Raw genomic sequence first — 14092 nt, 5'->3', positions numbered from 1 at the left:
GGGGACAACCCATGTTCTTGAGCTGCAAACACTATCAACTAGCATATAACTATTAAATATCCAATTCTTTATTCCAATCAGTAAGAGGGCAGTGCCCCCTATTGGCCATAATAAGGAATTGCAAATATCTTGACAACGACAATCAATTATTTTCAAATCACGTTATCTTGTACGGACATATGTGTCCACATTGATAAAAAATAATGATGATGTGCTGTATACGAAATACTTGATTCTCTTTGTAAGTGGATGGAGACGTGTCCCACGCAGCAGAGCAGTGGCTGGAAACTTAATTAAGTCTTTGTAATGGAGTAATGACGGAGCAAAGAGAGAAACCGGACCAAATATAATTTTCCCTGATCTGCAACAATCTACATGCTCAAACTCACAGACATACGCACACACAATTACATAAACAAGCAGGTTTAGTGTGGTGGGTGATAGGCAGTTAAAGTGACATGGTTCTCTCACTAAGTATTTTAATGCAGACAATGTACCAGTGTAATACATCTTCTATGAATCTTCAAATCCCAGAAAGGAACAATCCTCATGTGCAAAGATGGATATAAGCCAATGCTTAAAATGACACTTAAAAGTCCACGCGTGGAGCCTACAACAATTCATCCCTTCTCAATTGCAGCAACGACCACGTTAGACAGGGTGAGAGATTAAGTCACGCCTGCTAATCCTTGCAAGCTGTGATCCACCCAGGAGCAGCTCCTGTTCTGTAGCTGCACCACTCGTTGATTTGAGAATATAGGAGCCCTCAGAATGATTTCTCTATTTCCATCGTCATTAGGTTTCATACTAACTGGAACACATCATGTCTTCCTTAAAGGGCTCCCAGCTCAGTTTGCCAGAACTGTAACTCTGTCTGATTCTATTAGTAGAGACAGTAGGCCTATGTCGTTTGTGGCCTTTGGATTCTCTGTGTTCGGGAGTGTTGAGAGACTCACCACGAGAGGTCAAGGACTGAATAACACATTTTGTCCAGTAATGTAATTGTTTTGTGGAAACTAACGAATATAGGTAGGTGTATATGGTACAGTGACACATGCACAGTTAAGAGGAAGTGTATTGATTAGCTGTTTTACAGTGGGACATTAAGTGTGCTAACCTCCTTAGATGTAAAAACTGCTCTAGAAGAGAAAAATCAGAGGATCATATGAAAATATTTATACTCCATAACTTGGTTATCATTTTTAATTAATGAAAACAATAATTCAGTTCAGCAGTTTAATTTGCAGATAACAGGAACAGTTATAAAAAGTTACAGAAAATGTACGTGTAGATTGTTAGCTCAGCGTGTAAAAGGTAGCTAAACATCACTAGACTGAAGGAAAGCTTCAGTGTTTGCACGATCCGAGACCGTCTACTTCCTGAAACCACATTAGTTAAACGGAGTTCCACTTCACGTGTTAGTACCATATATTGTAAAAACTGCGGCTTTTGATCTGATAGTACACATTTACAGACTAAGGGCTGTATTCATCAGAGAGAACACCATTCGTAACATATGCCGTAAACCTTAGGGGAAACATTACGTTCCAGCAGATACGCTGACCCATTATAAACACATCGGCCTAGTTAGCAAATGGCTAACGTTAGCCGTTGGTGTAGCTGGTTGTCTTAATTTACTTCGTTGCATGCTCGCCGTTGCTCTACAGACTTGAAAAACAAGGAACCCCCTTTATTTCAAACGGCTCGACCGTTCGTGGTTAATTGGTTAAACTTAGCAGTAGATACGTGGACTTCATGAACATTATGATGTTTGAGTCAAACAGTCGTTGCTAGGAACGCATTGCTTTGCAATGTCGCCGTGGACCCTCTATACGTTTATTTGTTATTGTAGCGACAGTGCGTGCGGCGCCACACTTTATGAAACGTTGCAGTGTGTAATTTGGGAGCAAAATAACGTTAGTTCTCATTTGATAACCAACGTTAACGTTTAGCTAACGTTAGCGAGCTAGCTAGCTAGCTTATCCTTAGCTGTGAACACGATACAAAAGTGAAAATCTAACACTGCATTTTAGAACATGGGTCCCGCAGAAATACTCAAAAGTGGTCAAGACCACTCCGTCCACTGGTAACAGGATTATTGAGCAAGTGTGAGATTGCCTGACCCACCCTTTAACAACGAGGGCTTGGAGCTGTGGCCGAAGCGGCAGCTTGACAATAAATGTCGTTTGTTTACGCTGATTCCACATTTCACCCGAGCCCCTAACCGACAATGTATCACTCCGCACGACACACAAATATTCATGCTAAATCATTTATTGATCCCACTGACTGCAAAACAACGCAGTTTTATACCACTAAACATGAAACGTAATTACATTTTGAAAGAAAGGAGTTTTTACTTATTTTCCGATGTGAACATTAAACACGGACTATATTTCTTAAGAGGTGTTCTGCATTTTGCTTCAAATAAAGGAGGGTTATCATGTTATTACTTGTTTTGCGCTAGACTGCGTGGTTTGCAAATTAAAGCAAGCCCTACTAATCGTATTTTTACATTATACTTACTAGTTCCAGTTATCCTACAATGCCTTCTGACAGTATTTACGATAACTTGTATTTCCTAACTTTTTTTCTACGCCCCTTTTATTTGGAGATAGTAGCGTCCATTTAGTTGTCCGGACTGCTTTCTTGGTGGGGATTACGCACATTTGATTGACCATTAAACTACCCAATCATAAAATACTTTAAGCTTAGCAACAGCAAAATTATCCTCTTGTCCAATCAACTTAGAGTAGGAGGGACTCGATCGCGCTCAAGTATCTGCAATTCGATTGGTCTAAATGCTCGTCAGTTACGGTGGACTTGTGGACGATGTAGTTTAATGTAGAGACCTCACGCAGCGAGTTATTGAAATGCAAACTACGTGTCCCACAATCCAACGGGTGCAGCAAACAGCTGCATCCGCATGGCTAGAGGCGGAGCCGCTATATAAACACGAGCGCCCTCTTCTTGAGTATCACACTGGACACTGTTGTGACGGTGGGACGTCGTCTCTGGCTGAACGGCAGCTCGAACAGCAGCGAAACAGTTAACGGTAGTTTGCGACAGTTGTTCTGACAGACCCTCTGAGGAGTAACAAGTGCTCACTGTTCACAAGTTTACTTTTAACTTGCGAGGGGTTGTTTTTACACTCCAAACCTTCTTTAGCGATTTCTGGATTGCGAATACCTTCGTTTAAATTGAGTTTAACGCATTTTAACGAACTTTTGAAGCTCGGTTTTGAGAGCAATACCGTTCTCCAAAAAAATGTGCTAAAGCGGAGCCAATCCGAGCGGATCATCAGGATGACGGAGCCGGTACAGCAGACCCATCACCCCAAGACTCCGGGCAGCCCATCAGGTGGGAGCGCCGTGGACGCGTTGGAGCATCTCCCAGCCAGGAACCCTGCTAGACCCGAGAACGGCAACAGGGGGCGACAGAGAGACCCGAAGCGGCAGCAGCAGCAGCAGCACAGTGGAGATGTCAACACAGACAAGTTGTGGCAAAAGAAAGGCGGACAGAGGGGGGTGTGCGCTTCCTTCGCAGCCGGAAACGTGTTGCCAAAGTGCCCGAACGCGGCGCAGGCGCTGCAGAAACCCGACGGCCTCGCTGCGATCCACGACCCGCGGGAGAAGAACGGCGAAGACGGGCCGCCGGAGGGGACTCTGAACCCGGCGCCGGAGGACGGTCACGTCGACTCGGACACCGGCTTCGATGCGCGCCTGGGCAAGAAGAGGCACCGGCGCAGGGCCTCCAAGAAGAAGCGCAACTGGAAGCCGTATTACAAACTCAACTGGGACGAGAGGAAAGCGCTGGAGGAGAAGGAGACGGCCAGGGCTTCCCGGCTGAGGGAGGAGATGTTTGCCAAGGGGCTCCCCGTGGCCCCCTATAACACTACCCAGTTCCTGATGGACGAGCACGACCGAGTGGAGCCCGACCTCAACACCGAGTCCGGGGTCAGGCGCCCCTCGGGGGTCGGCGGCCGCGCGGAGGACACCGGCAGCGAGGAGGACCTGTTCGACAACACCAACGAGGAGGAGGAGGAGGACGACGGCAGCGGCGGAGGAGGAGGCAGCGACGGCATCGGGAGACCCGGGAACGCGGGCGGCGAGTTTCTCCAGAGGGACTTTTCCGAGACCTACGAGATGTACCACGTCGAGAGCCTGCAGAATATGACCAAGCAGGAGCTGGTGCAGGAGTACCTGGAGCTGGAGAAGTGCATGTCCCGGATGGAGGAGGAGAACAACCGGCTGAGGCGCGCCGCGGAGCCCGGGGGTGTGACCGCGGAGGGCTCCCTGGTCCGGCTCCGGGAGCTGGAGCGGGAACTGGAGAGACTGAGGGCCCAAAACACGCAGCTCCTTCTGCAGAGCCAGCCGAGCGAGGACCGGGGCCAGGTCGGAAGCAATTAAAGGACATGTTTTAAAGATAAAACAAAGGTAAAATATGGGACTGCTGCATAAACGTACAACAACAAAAAAAGAATCTGTTTTCTGTATCAGTTTGTCATTTGGACGAGGAGTCCTTGCATTGCAATACTTTCTTTTCTATTTGGACTGTAAGGGTATTCTGTTCAGTTTTTTTCCAAGAAGAAATGTAAATATTTCAAAAACAAGATTCTTTTTATAAAGAGAATGTATCAGACAAAACGAGGAAAAAAAACATTTTTCCCCCCGGTAAAACTTAATATTTCCGTTTTTGAATTTAAAATGTAAATGTTGGAATTTCCTCAAATGTAAGATTAACGGATTACAGCTAATTTGGTCAGCTTTCAAAGACTTTTTCAGAACTATATTCCAAAGTTAATATGTGAACAGTTGTGTTGACATTCAAATAAAAATTTTGAAACTCTGTTGTCATGTGTTGTAAAGCTCTCGAACACAGGAAGCGGTGGGACACTACGTGTCCAGTAATGCGAACGGTCGCAACGCTTTTATTGTGAAGATCCCGGACCAGGTCAGTGGGCCCCGGGGAGGAAGAATACGCGGACTGTAGCAGATGGGTGGGGTGGAGATCCTTTTTATTAAGGTTAACACACTCCGTTTAATCTACCTTAGATGTTTTGCAGGATGAAATGTTACATGGGTTTATTTTTTAGGCCCAATATGATCATAAGGAGTGCTGTTCACCTCAAAAGCAAAATAATCTGCTAATAACACTGTTATTTTAAAGCTCTATAATTCTCAAATGTTACGTTTTAAGATATTCCCAGAAGTCCGGCTGTCGTTCAAAGATTAAATGAATGTCAACTTGTCTCTGTACTTAAACTGTCTCAGAAGCCAACATGTAGTTTGTGTAGTTGAAGTTTATTTTCTGTGCCGTACTCACTGGTTTCCACCAGAGGGCGACATTCAGCCTCATTCTCCCCGTTCAACTTTACTAAATCCTACGAGGAATAACTAACACACGGGAGAAATTAGTTTTAAACGTAGTTCTGTTTATTTACATCATATAACCTTGCTTTAAAGCACACACCCATGAGGGAAATGGTTTCAGGTGGACAACCTTAATTTCATATTAGTTATACTCCAAAAAAGCAATTCCAAATGTACACAATACAATATGCTACATATCATGAAAGTATGTACAAGACTTTAAAATACAATAAGGAAACATAGGGTGAGAATCAAATTTCAGACAACGCGCCAACTTGTTGAGTTTTCCTTTTTGATGACGTCATAGGCTGTTAGTTCATCCGTGATGGATGTCTGACGTGACCTCGTGCCGCTTTAGAGCGGGTCTCGTTAGATGTACCATATTCACACGCCGCGGATCACTGGGCACAGACAGGCGTTAAGAAAAGCAGCTGAGCGAGTACTATACCTCTTATAACCTAAGGTAAAGGCTAACAGAGTGCATAGACATGTCCTTGGCCAAAAGTGTGCTTTAAAAAAAAAATGTAGTTAGACTGCTTGTATTAAAATGTACACGTCTTTGGGTCATCGCCTCAGGCGGAGACTCAGAAATCAACAAAAGGAAACGGAAAGATAAGTCCCGACAATGGCACCGCAGAACAAAACACATTCCAGAAATCAGGCACTTGTAGAAAAAAATCTTGAGGTAAAACAAGACTATAACTTACTGTTATTATTATCATCATTATTATTATTTGTACGTTATTTGGTCAGATGAAAACAAGTCTCATGACTGAGGATGTCACACCTCCTGTTTGTGTAATTTTGTGATGTCAAGCCAAGACAAGAGATGACTGTTTTCCTCTCATGTAACGTTTTCCTCAGTCGGGTAGGATTCGTTGGAGCGTGACCTTACGGATGACCCGTCCCCGTGTGACCCCCCACGGTAATAAACAATAGACACGCATGAACCCTGGCAGGGGATGTGACGAAAACACAAAGCTCCCCACCAGCCGAGGTTAAAATGTCTCCGTTTGTACGCGCTACTTTCTTAACAGTCCGTTAAACACCGGCAGGCTTCTCTTTCACGAGGAACACGCGTCGACCGGAGCTCAGTAAACATGAGCCGATGTGCTGAGGCGTCGCTCAGTAATCACAAGACACGAATAACCAAAACGTAAGAGCTCAGCCGCCTGCAAACGGCCCAATATGGTATCAGGATCCCCAGGTTGATTCTCTTGCTACGTGTAGTTGTTTAGATTAGTTTGTGAACATGTTGATGCAACATTGCTGGAAGTACAATCACCAGAGATACTTATTCATGAGACGATATCTCATGAGGGGAAAGGTTTTCGGCACAGTGCTGAGGAATCAGAGAGGAAGGCCATCTTTGAGGAGAAAAGGAGCAGGTTTAGTCGCGTTTATCTCCTGTGAACAGGTACGCCCAGATGAAATAACAATAAAAGTACTTTTCTTTTGACTTTAATACAAAATATATATATATTGAATATAAAACAAAAAATATATATATTAAGGGACATATTTCAAGTAACACCTTGAAAGAAAATGACTTGTGCACTTGCACGCGCCTTTGTAAACCATAAAAAAAGGAACTAAAAAAGTAAAAACAAATATGATAACATAATATTTATATTTACACGGTTAACTTAACGACGCTTTGTACAAAAGTTACAAAATTGTTCAACACAAACACCTGCACGCTCAGACACAATCCAAATATTGTTGCGCGAACACACACACAAACATTATTAACAAGTAGAGGGAGACGACCGTGCCACCCGTCCGTAGTCTGGGGTCCTAACCAGCGATTACAGTGTCTGTGGTCTGAGGCGGAGCGCGATACAACGACCGATATGAAAAATATTCTCCTATCGGTCGTTGTAACGCGCCAATAAACGCCAATAACGTTTTGTATTTACAAGTGTGTGTGTGTGTATGAAGGGCGTTGTCTGTCTCTTCTGGCTCACTGAAGTAGGTTCAGAGAAACGCTGCCAAAGTTACCGTTAAAAAAGCCAATCTGACAAGGAGCCCCCTTCTCTCAAGAAGCAGAAGACGTTGCATTTCGGCATCCGGCCGCTCGAAGGGACTCAACCCTTTTATTTCATCTACGCCGTCCGTGAGCAGCAAGGCAGAGAAGACGGGAAAGGACGCTCCGCGATGAGGTCCGTTTCGGTCTCTGTCCTGTTTCCGTATTACTTTGATAAAAGCACACATTTTGGGAATTAAATAAAACAACAAAAAAAAGCTTTGGCAACACAGGGAGGCCCCTTTGCCGCGCAAAGTGGAGCTTATCAAAAGTAAAAAAGGCTGGGCTGCTATTAAGGTCCCGATCAGTGGAACACCGTGCAACCTGGCGGCCTCTGACCTCTGACCCTCGGAGAGAAGCGTGCGCTCACAGATACTGGTGGAATCTCGAGGTGGACGAGTGGCGTGCCGCCGGTCCTTGGTCGAGCCCGTCGGACTCCCGCGGCGGCCCCGCAGTTTTCACCTGGCTCTGAGTGATGGGGGAGAGGGGGAAGTCGCTGACAGTCAGCTGGGGTCTCTTGTCAGAGACCTCCGTCGGCGAGGCCACCACGGTGTGTCTGCGCCAGGCCCGTCTCTTCCTGCGCGTCTCCGGGGACAGAGGCTTCCGCAGTCCCACGATGCGCAGGTCGTCGGCCGAGCCCATCAGGCGGGCCCGGACGTGCTCCGCCAGGGACCGGCCGCCGGGGCCGCTCGGGGCGAAGGAGGCGGCCTCGCTGGGCGGCAGCGAGGGCTTGGGCCGGGCCAGGCTCTCCTGGCTGCTGCCCGAGGAGGGGTTGGTCCTAGAGCTCTCCCTCCTCCCTTTGGGGGCGCCGCGGGCCCCGGGGACGGCCCCGTCGGCGCCGGACAGCTCCGGCAGGTCCGGGGAGCGCGCCTTGCCCTTCTCCGACTTCAGCTTCTTCCGGGCCAGAGTGTCGCACTGGATCAGCTTGTGGGAGTTGAAGGACGGCCTGGAGTGCAGCCTGTGAGTTGTGGCGGAGGAGGACGACGACGTGGGAGTGACCGACCGCGCCCCTCCCTCGCCCCGATCCGCCGCCTCCGGCGTGGGCGCGGCCGGCGTGGCGAGCAGGTTGCCGGGGGAGGGGACGGGGGATTTGTAGCGCGTGTAGAGGAAGCTGCGCGGGGCCGCCTGGGCGTTGGCGGGCGCCGCCGGGTGCTTGTCGGACGCCGCCGGGTGCTTGTCGGGCCTCTCCTGGGTGAGGGAGCGCGAGGCGAAGCCGCTCTCGTTGTCCGTCTCGCTCACCAGCTCGCTGTGCTCGTCGTCGGCGTCGCCCCCCCTGCCCTCCGACCCCAGGCTGCGGCCCAACGTGGAGAGCGTGGAGTAACCGGAGACGATGGAGCGAGCGTCCTCCGGGGCTTTCCACGCCGGAGCCTTCACCTCCACCCGCGCCTCCTCCTCGCGCAACAACGCGGCTGGTGGTCTTCCTCCTGCCTCCTCCTCGCCTCCCTCCTCCTCGTCTTCACGGCGCGGCCGGCCGGGAATATCCGCCTGCATCTCCTCTTTCGCTCCGCTGTCAACAACTTCCTCGTCTTCCTCTTCTTCTTCATCCTCGTCCTCCTCTCCCTCCGCTCGGGGGGCAGTGTCTCCCAAAGGGGAGCCCGCCTCCTCCTCCTCCTCCTCCTCCGCCCCTACATGTCCGGCTTTGATTGGCTCGTGCTCGGAGTCGTCATCGGTGCTGCTACCAAAGCGGCGGGCGTGCTTCCTGCGTTTGCGGCCCGTAACGGCCGACATGATGGACAGAGTCAAGAAGTCTTTGGGTGAAAGGTCCTTCTTTGACCCCCAAGAGCCCTGAAAAAAGGAGAGAAAAGGAGAGTTTGTCAAATCGTGACGTTGTCATAGATCCCATTCTACAAGTCTACTGCAGCCTGACAGCATGTGTGTGTGTGTGTGTGTGTGTGTGCGTTCAGAGAAACCTTGAACCGTGTTTAGAGATGTTACCTTTGATTTAGCCGAGTCACTGTTGGTTGAGTCTGAGGGGGGAAAAGGATAAAAACATCACAGGGTCAGAGCGGTTGAGGTTAACAAAAGGCCAGAGCGGTCACCGCGGGGGACACAGAGGCAGCTGCTGCGTTTTCTTTTTTTTTTTCAAATCATAGAAAACTGCTGCTGAATGTTGCACTTCTGTCTCCACTTCAAACCCTGACGCCTCGGCGGGTGTTTTCCATCAGCTGCAAAGGGGGAAAACACCCGCTGAGACACCGATGAGGCCGTGGCTCGAGCACAACATTCTTGAAAGTTGCAGCAGTTTTATGTTGTCTTCCCAGATTGCAAAACAATCATCGATCCAGGCAATTTTAAAGGAGCTCTCCTTCCTCTGTGCCCTCTGGCTGCGACGGGCCCCAGTACGAAGACACCGATTTACACATGTGAAGGAGAAACAACGATCGGGTGAGCGGGGTTTGGTGTTGGAGGCATTAGGAAACCACGGCACACACCGATGACATCACAGAAAAACGCTGATGACATCCATCAGTCAGAGAAGCGTTGGGAGGCAACAAGGCAGAAATAATTTTGTAAAGAAAGACACTTCCTCACAACACAAAACACAGCGGAGCAGGATAAAAGCTGTTTCTGTCTTCCACACGGTACGAAACTCTAAATCTTTTGGAGAAACCCGGGATTTTGGCCATTTAAACAACTTGGGATGGAAGGAGTATAGAATAATAATATCAATGCGGTTTATCTCGTTGGACAAACTCTCACCCTTCGCCTGTGTTGTGTCATATCACCATTTCGGCCCTTTTGTGATGTTATGCCGCCTCTCGTAGAAGAGGGTTGGCTGGCGCTCAGCGGGTGAAACGGTTTGTCCCCCATGACAGGGGCTCAAATCTGCAGATTATTGAGCGGTCGCCTTTGAAAAGCGTTTTAAATCTCTTGAAAAATGTTGAAAGGTCAACGTGAATTACTTGATTGGAGAAGTATTCCGTAAAAAACTTGACGAGTAATTGTTAAAGGCATTTTAAGAATGAATACAAAATATTGGCTAATTGATGTTTTACATCACTGCTCAGAGATGAGACCTTCAGCTCCGCCAGCACGGATCCACCTGTTAATATACCAATTAATATATTTGACAGATAATCTACATAAAGCATTAGTGTCTGCTACAGTTCTTAAAATCTGGGACCTATCGTGAGTCAAAGCCACGGTATCAATGACAAAGCTTTGGCAGCGGGAATATGGCTCATATGTTAAACCCATGAAAAAATCTGAGGGGTCAGTTAATGTTGAAACCATAGCTGGTCTTTTGTTTTGCTAAATTCCAGAAGGATTTTAATTTTGAAAACTCACTTCTACGACTCGTATAGCAAACTAGCGTGAAAGGGTGAAGGGTGAAAGTGGACCCCCACTGAACGATATACAAACAGACCAGATTATATCGCTGAGGTCGTTGGGGCATTAAAAATAGTCCATTTGGAGGCGAGCATGGCACGAGAAGCCTGAGCTTTAGGATACTCTGATTAAAAATGCCCCAACGGCGGGTGGAGGGGGGGTGGGGGTTGTCCCTCAGCAGCAGTTTAACACAGTTTACACTCCGGTGTCAGATACTGCAGCTGTCTCAGGCCTTAATGAATTAGTCCGACTGGGGCGACATGTTCTTACGAGGCCGTCCGACACCAAGAGGGAGACAATGACTCTAAAGGCGGGTAATGGAGACCATGGAGACACACAACCATCACCAACAGGAACACCTTCTCTCTCACACACACACACACACATTATTTCACTTTCACAACGAGCTGCACATATTCGGTTGCACACACACACACACACACACACACACACGTATTGCCGGGGGAGTTCCCATCCTACCGCAGTGGCTGCTCCACAGGCTCAGCTAAGAGAAGGAAATGCAGAAACGTACAGAGAAAGTGAAAGATGAGCATCGTGTAGGATAGAAAAGAGGTCAGCAGAGAGAAGAGAAGTGCAGACACGCTATCAAACACAGAAACACTCCCGAGTACCAACGCATGTCAGACTTTCATTTCTCATGCCGCGTTGCAGTGCAGTTTGAAAAGGAGTTCTGGTTCTAAACTGGGACAAATTTCCAAAGAGGGAGCACTTCATTTTAGTCACTTTCAGTCATTTAGGGTTCTGGATTCTTAGAAACATCAGAGCACTCACAATCGCAATTCCCTTTCTTCAGCTTCAAATGGAGGGCAGCATTAATTTGGGGAATCGATCACATCTACTCGAATGCTATTGGTCGGCCAGGTCAGAGCGGTAAAGCAGCGCGCTCACCTGAGGCCTCCCCGGTCCTGCCGATGTTGGGCAGCAGGTGGTCGATGTTGGGGGCGGGCTGCACGTCCTGCGTGTCCACCGGCGTCTGGACGAAAGACAAAAGGCTGTAAATTTACTGACTATTGACTGGTTTGAATGGGGATTTCTACAATTACGGCTTTTGGAATTTTTTGGGGAATTATTCTACGACACTACAAGCTCAAATCTGAAGTGGAAAATGTCGTTCCACTTCTTAAGATTCACAAAACGATAATAAATCATCTCAAAGCAAAAGGTGTTTTCTGCACAAGAATGCATTAAATAATACGTTGGTTAATGTATGAGCTCTTACAGCAAGTTTATTGTATTTTTAAAAAGATGAAGCACTCGTCCTCCTTTAAACTACGTAGTCACATTGCAATTCATTTCACACCAACCTGGAAGGATTCTCAGATAATGAAGTCACACGCTCCACATTTTCCAAAATCTTTAAATAACTGTCTGTCAACGCTTTTGATGTGTTAGTCTAAAGAAACCATACGGGTGGCATACCTTTTCGTCCTTGTCTTGCTCTTCAGTGAAAAACCAGTTGCACTACAAGAACAACAGAGGAAATATTTATCTTTAAAAGTTTCATGACGTGTGCGTGTGTGTGTGTCTGTGTGCGTGTGCGTGCGGCCTCTCTCACATGTTGGATGAGCGTCTCAACTATCTTGTAGCGGTCGGGCATGTGCGTGACCATATCTTTCATGTTGTCTTCAGACGTCCGAACCAGAGTCGGCCCGAACACCAGAGCCAGGTTACGGGGCTCCATCTACACAACAACACAACAACTCATAAACACGCACGAGCGCACAGTGACACGTGATCGTATTTACGCTTCATTCACAAAGTGCCTTTCACACCTTGTTTTTATCCGAGCTGTCGGCTACGGTCTTCAGGTGAACAACCAGGAACTTCAGAGTGTGGTAATAATAATCTGGGAGGTCTCGGATCTGCGAGAGAAAATAGGAAGAGGGACAATATTGATTAACCTGTAAAACCTGCCAAACACACACAAAGACACACACGCACACAAACACACAAGCTTGGTGGTAGCAGTAACACAAGTAATACAAACAAAAACGTACCAGTTTCTTCATGGTCTTCAGTCTGTCTGATGTGCTGTCCATCCGGTTGGCGTCGATGAAGTCGTTGTACTTGTCTGTGAAGATTTCAAACACGTTAACATGGAGGGGTCTGATGTTTGCGCACGGCGGCGTGAGTTGTTTGCGTGCGGCGGCGACATGTCTGGACAAACCGTTAGTGAAGAGCGGCTCTGGAAGTTTCCTGAAGAAGGATTTGAGTAGACTGCTGACGACGTTGAGGTCTTGCCACTTCTGTTGACGGGAGAAGAAGCAGAGGGGAGTTTAGCGGCGTACCTCCGGCGTCCAACGGCACGGTCGAATGAAGCCTGCGAGTCGGTTAAGCGCTTTGTTGTGTGGCCGCTTCCTCACTTCCTCTGCGGGGTTGATGTCGCATCCCTTGTTGAGCTGATCCTGGAGCGCCGACACCATGGCGTTGTTCCCCGGGACCCGGTATATTCCTGTGTACTCCAGACCCATGTCCTCCACCAGGCCGCAGCAGATCTCCACGATCAACGGGATGAACTGAGCGGGAAACACGGACAGAGTTCAGCGGGAGCGGCGGCACTTTCGCCGCATTCGGGTATGGCGGATGTCATGTCGGGGCTAACCTTGTTTATCACGCCCGGCTGGCAATCCTCCAGCCGCACGCCGAAAGCTTTGGGCCCGGCCTTCTTTGTCTTCTTCATGATGTTGATTCCCCACGGGGACTTCGGGGGGGCGCTCTCATCTAGGGACGAAAAACCTCACTGCTTGCATCTTGGTTTGTCCTGTCCTCACATCTAAAGGCCCTCATCCACACGGGGCCGTTACATAGTCTTACATCTGGAGATATATTAATCAAAGGACTAAAAAACTGTCTTTTTAGACTTCCAATAACCAGGACTATAAAGCATATAAGCCCTGATACGTCTTATAAGAGAAGCGATGCTCCCTCGAGGTGGTAATACATCTCATAATGTCTGACATTTAATGCCAATGAGTAGTAGCTGTGCTGGCCCAGTCCATCCCAGACACCGACCTTTGCCCTCCTGTTTGGGGGAACGTGGTGCCCCCGTGGCGTTTTCCATCTTGGCCTGCAGGAAGGGCGGCTTCATGCGGGACATCCTGGGAGAGGAGTCGGGCTTGCTGCCCGTCGGACTGCAGGGGGAGACGGAGAGAAAGTGTGACCACAGATGAGTGCGGTGTTGGGGGGGGGAGGATTCATCATCGGTTGTCAGGTGACTCACCTCTGCTTCCTGTAATCATTCAGCCTCTTATTGATCAGGGCCTGTCTGGATAAACCGAGCTCCTGTAACAAACACACACACACGCGTTATGACTCCGAAGGGACCCTCGCCGAGGACGTTAAA

The 14092-nt window shown here is 48.2% G+C and overlaps 3 protein-coding genes across 17 annotated transcripts in view; 2 read left to right on the top strand and 1 right to left on the bottom strand.

Moving 5' to 3' along the window:
- The window catches only part of rpl19 (ribosomal protein L19), a 219666-nt gene that overhangs the window by 82571 nt on the left and 123003 nt on the right, over positions 1 to 14092 (top strand). The window lies entirely within an intron of this gene.
- On the top strand, positions 1232 to 4848 carry hexim1 (HEXIM P-TEFb complex subunit 1). Its single transcript, XM_040190030.2, has one exon. It carries the CDS (start codon positions 3306 to 3308, stop codon positions 4407 to 4409), a length of 1104 nt encoding a protein of 367 aa, XP_040045964.2. The 5' UTR covers positions 1232 to 3305; the 3' UTR covers positions 4410 to 4848.
- The window catches only part of arhgap23a (Rho GTPase activating protein 23a), a 51967-nt gene continuing 43288 nt past the window's right edge, over positions 5414 to 14092 (bottom strand). For all 15 annotated transcript variants that reach the window (XM_040190028.2, XM_078083589.1, XM_078083591.1 and 12 more), the window contains 12 exons: positions 13970 to 14031; positions 13762 to 13880; positions 13352 to 13470; positions 13113 to 13265; positions 12917 to 12995; positions 12747 to 12820; positions 12522 to 12611; positions 12305 to 12430; positions 12169 to 12210; positions 11638 to 11722; positions 9334 to 9365; positions 5414 to 9183 (listed from right to left, as the gene is read on the bottom strand). In XM_040190028.2, coding sequence (XP_040045962.2) covers positions 7765 to 9183; positions 9334 to 9365; positions 11638 to 11722; positions 12169 to 12210; positions 12305 to 12430; positions 12522 to 12611; positions 12747 to 12820; positions 12917 to 12995; positions 13113 to 13265; positions 13352 to 13470; positions 13762 to 13880; positions 13970 to 14031 — 2400 coding nt within the window. In that variant the 3' untranslated portion in view covers positions 5414 to 7764. The remainder of the gene's footprint in view (positions 9184 to 9333; positions 9366 to 11637; positions 11723 to 12168; positions 12211 to 12304; positions 12431 to 12521; positions 12612 to 12746; positions 12821 to 12916; positions 12996 to 13112; positions 13266 to 13351; positions 13471 to 13761; positions 13881 to 13969; positions 14032 to 14092) is intronic.

The sequence above is a fragment of the Gasterosteus aculeatus genome, chromosome 11 (genome assembly GCF_964276395.1).
Source record: "Gasterosteus aculeatus chromosome 11, fGasAcu3.hap1.1, whole genome shotgun sequence".
Classification (NCBI taxonomy): domain Eukaryota; kingdom Metazoa; phylum Chordata; class Actinopteri; order Perciformes; family Gasterosteidae; genus Gasterosteus; species Gasterosteus aculeatus.
Note: the sequence above shows the minus strand (reverse complement) of the source record. Positions and strands in the feature narration are given on the sequence as shown.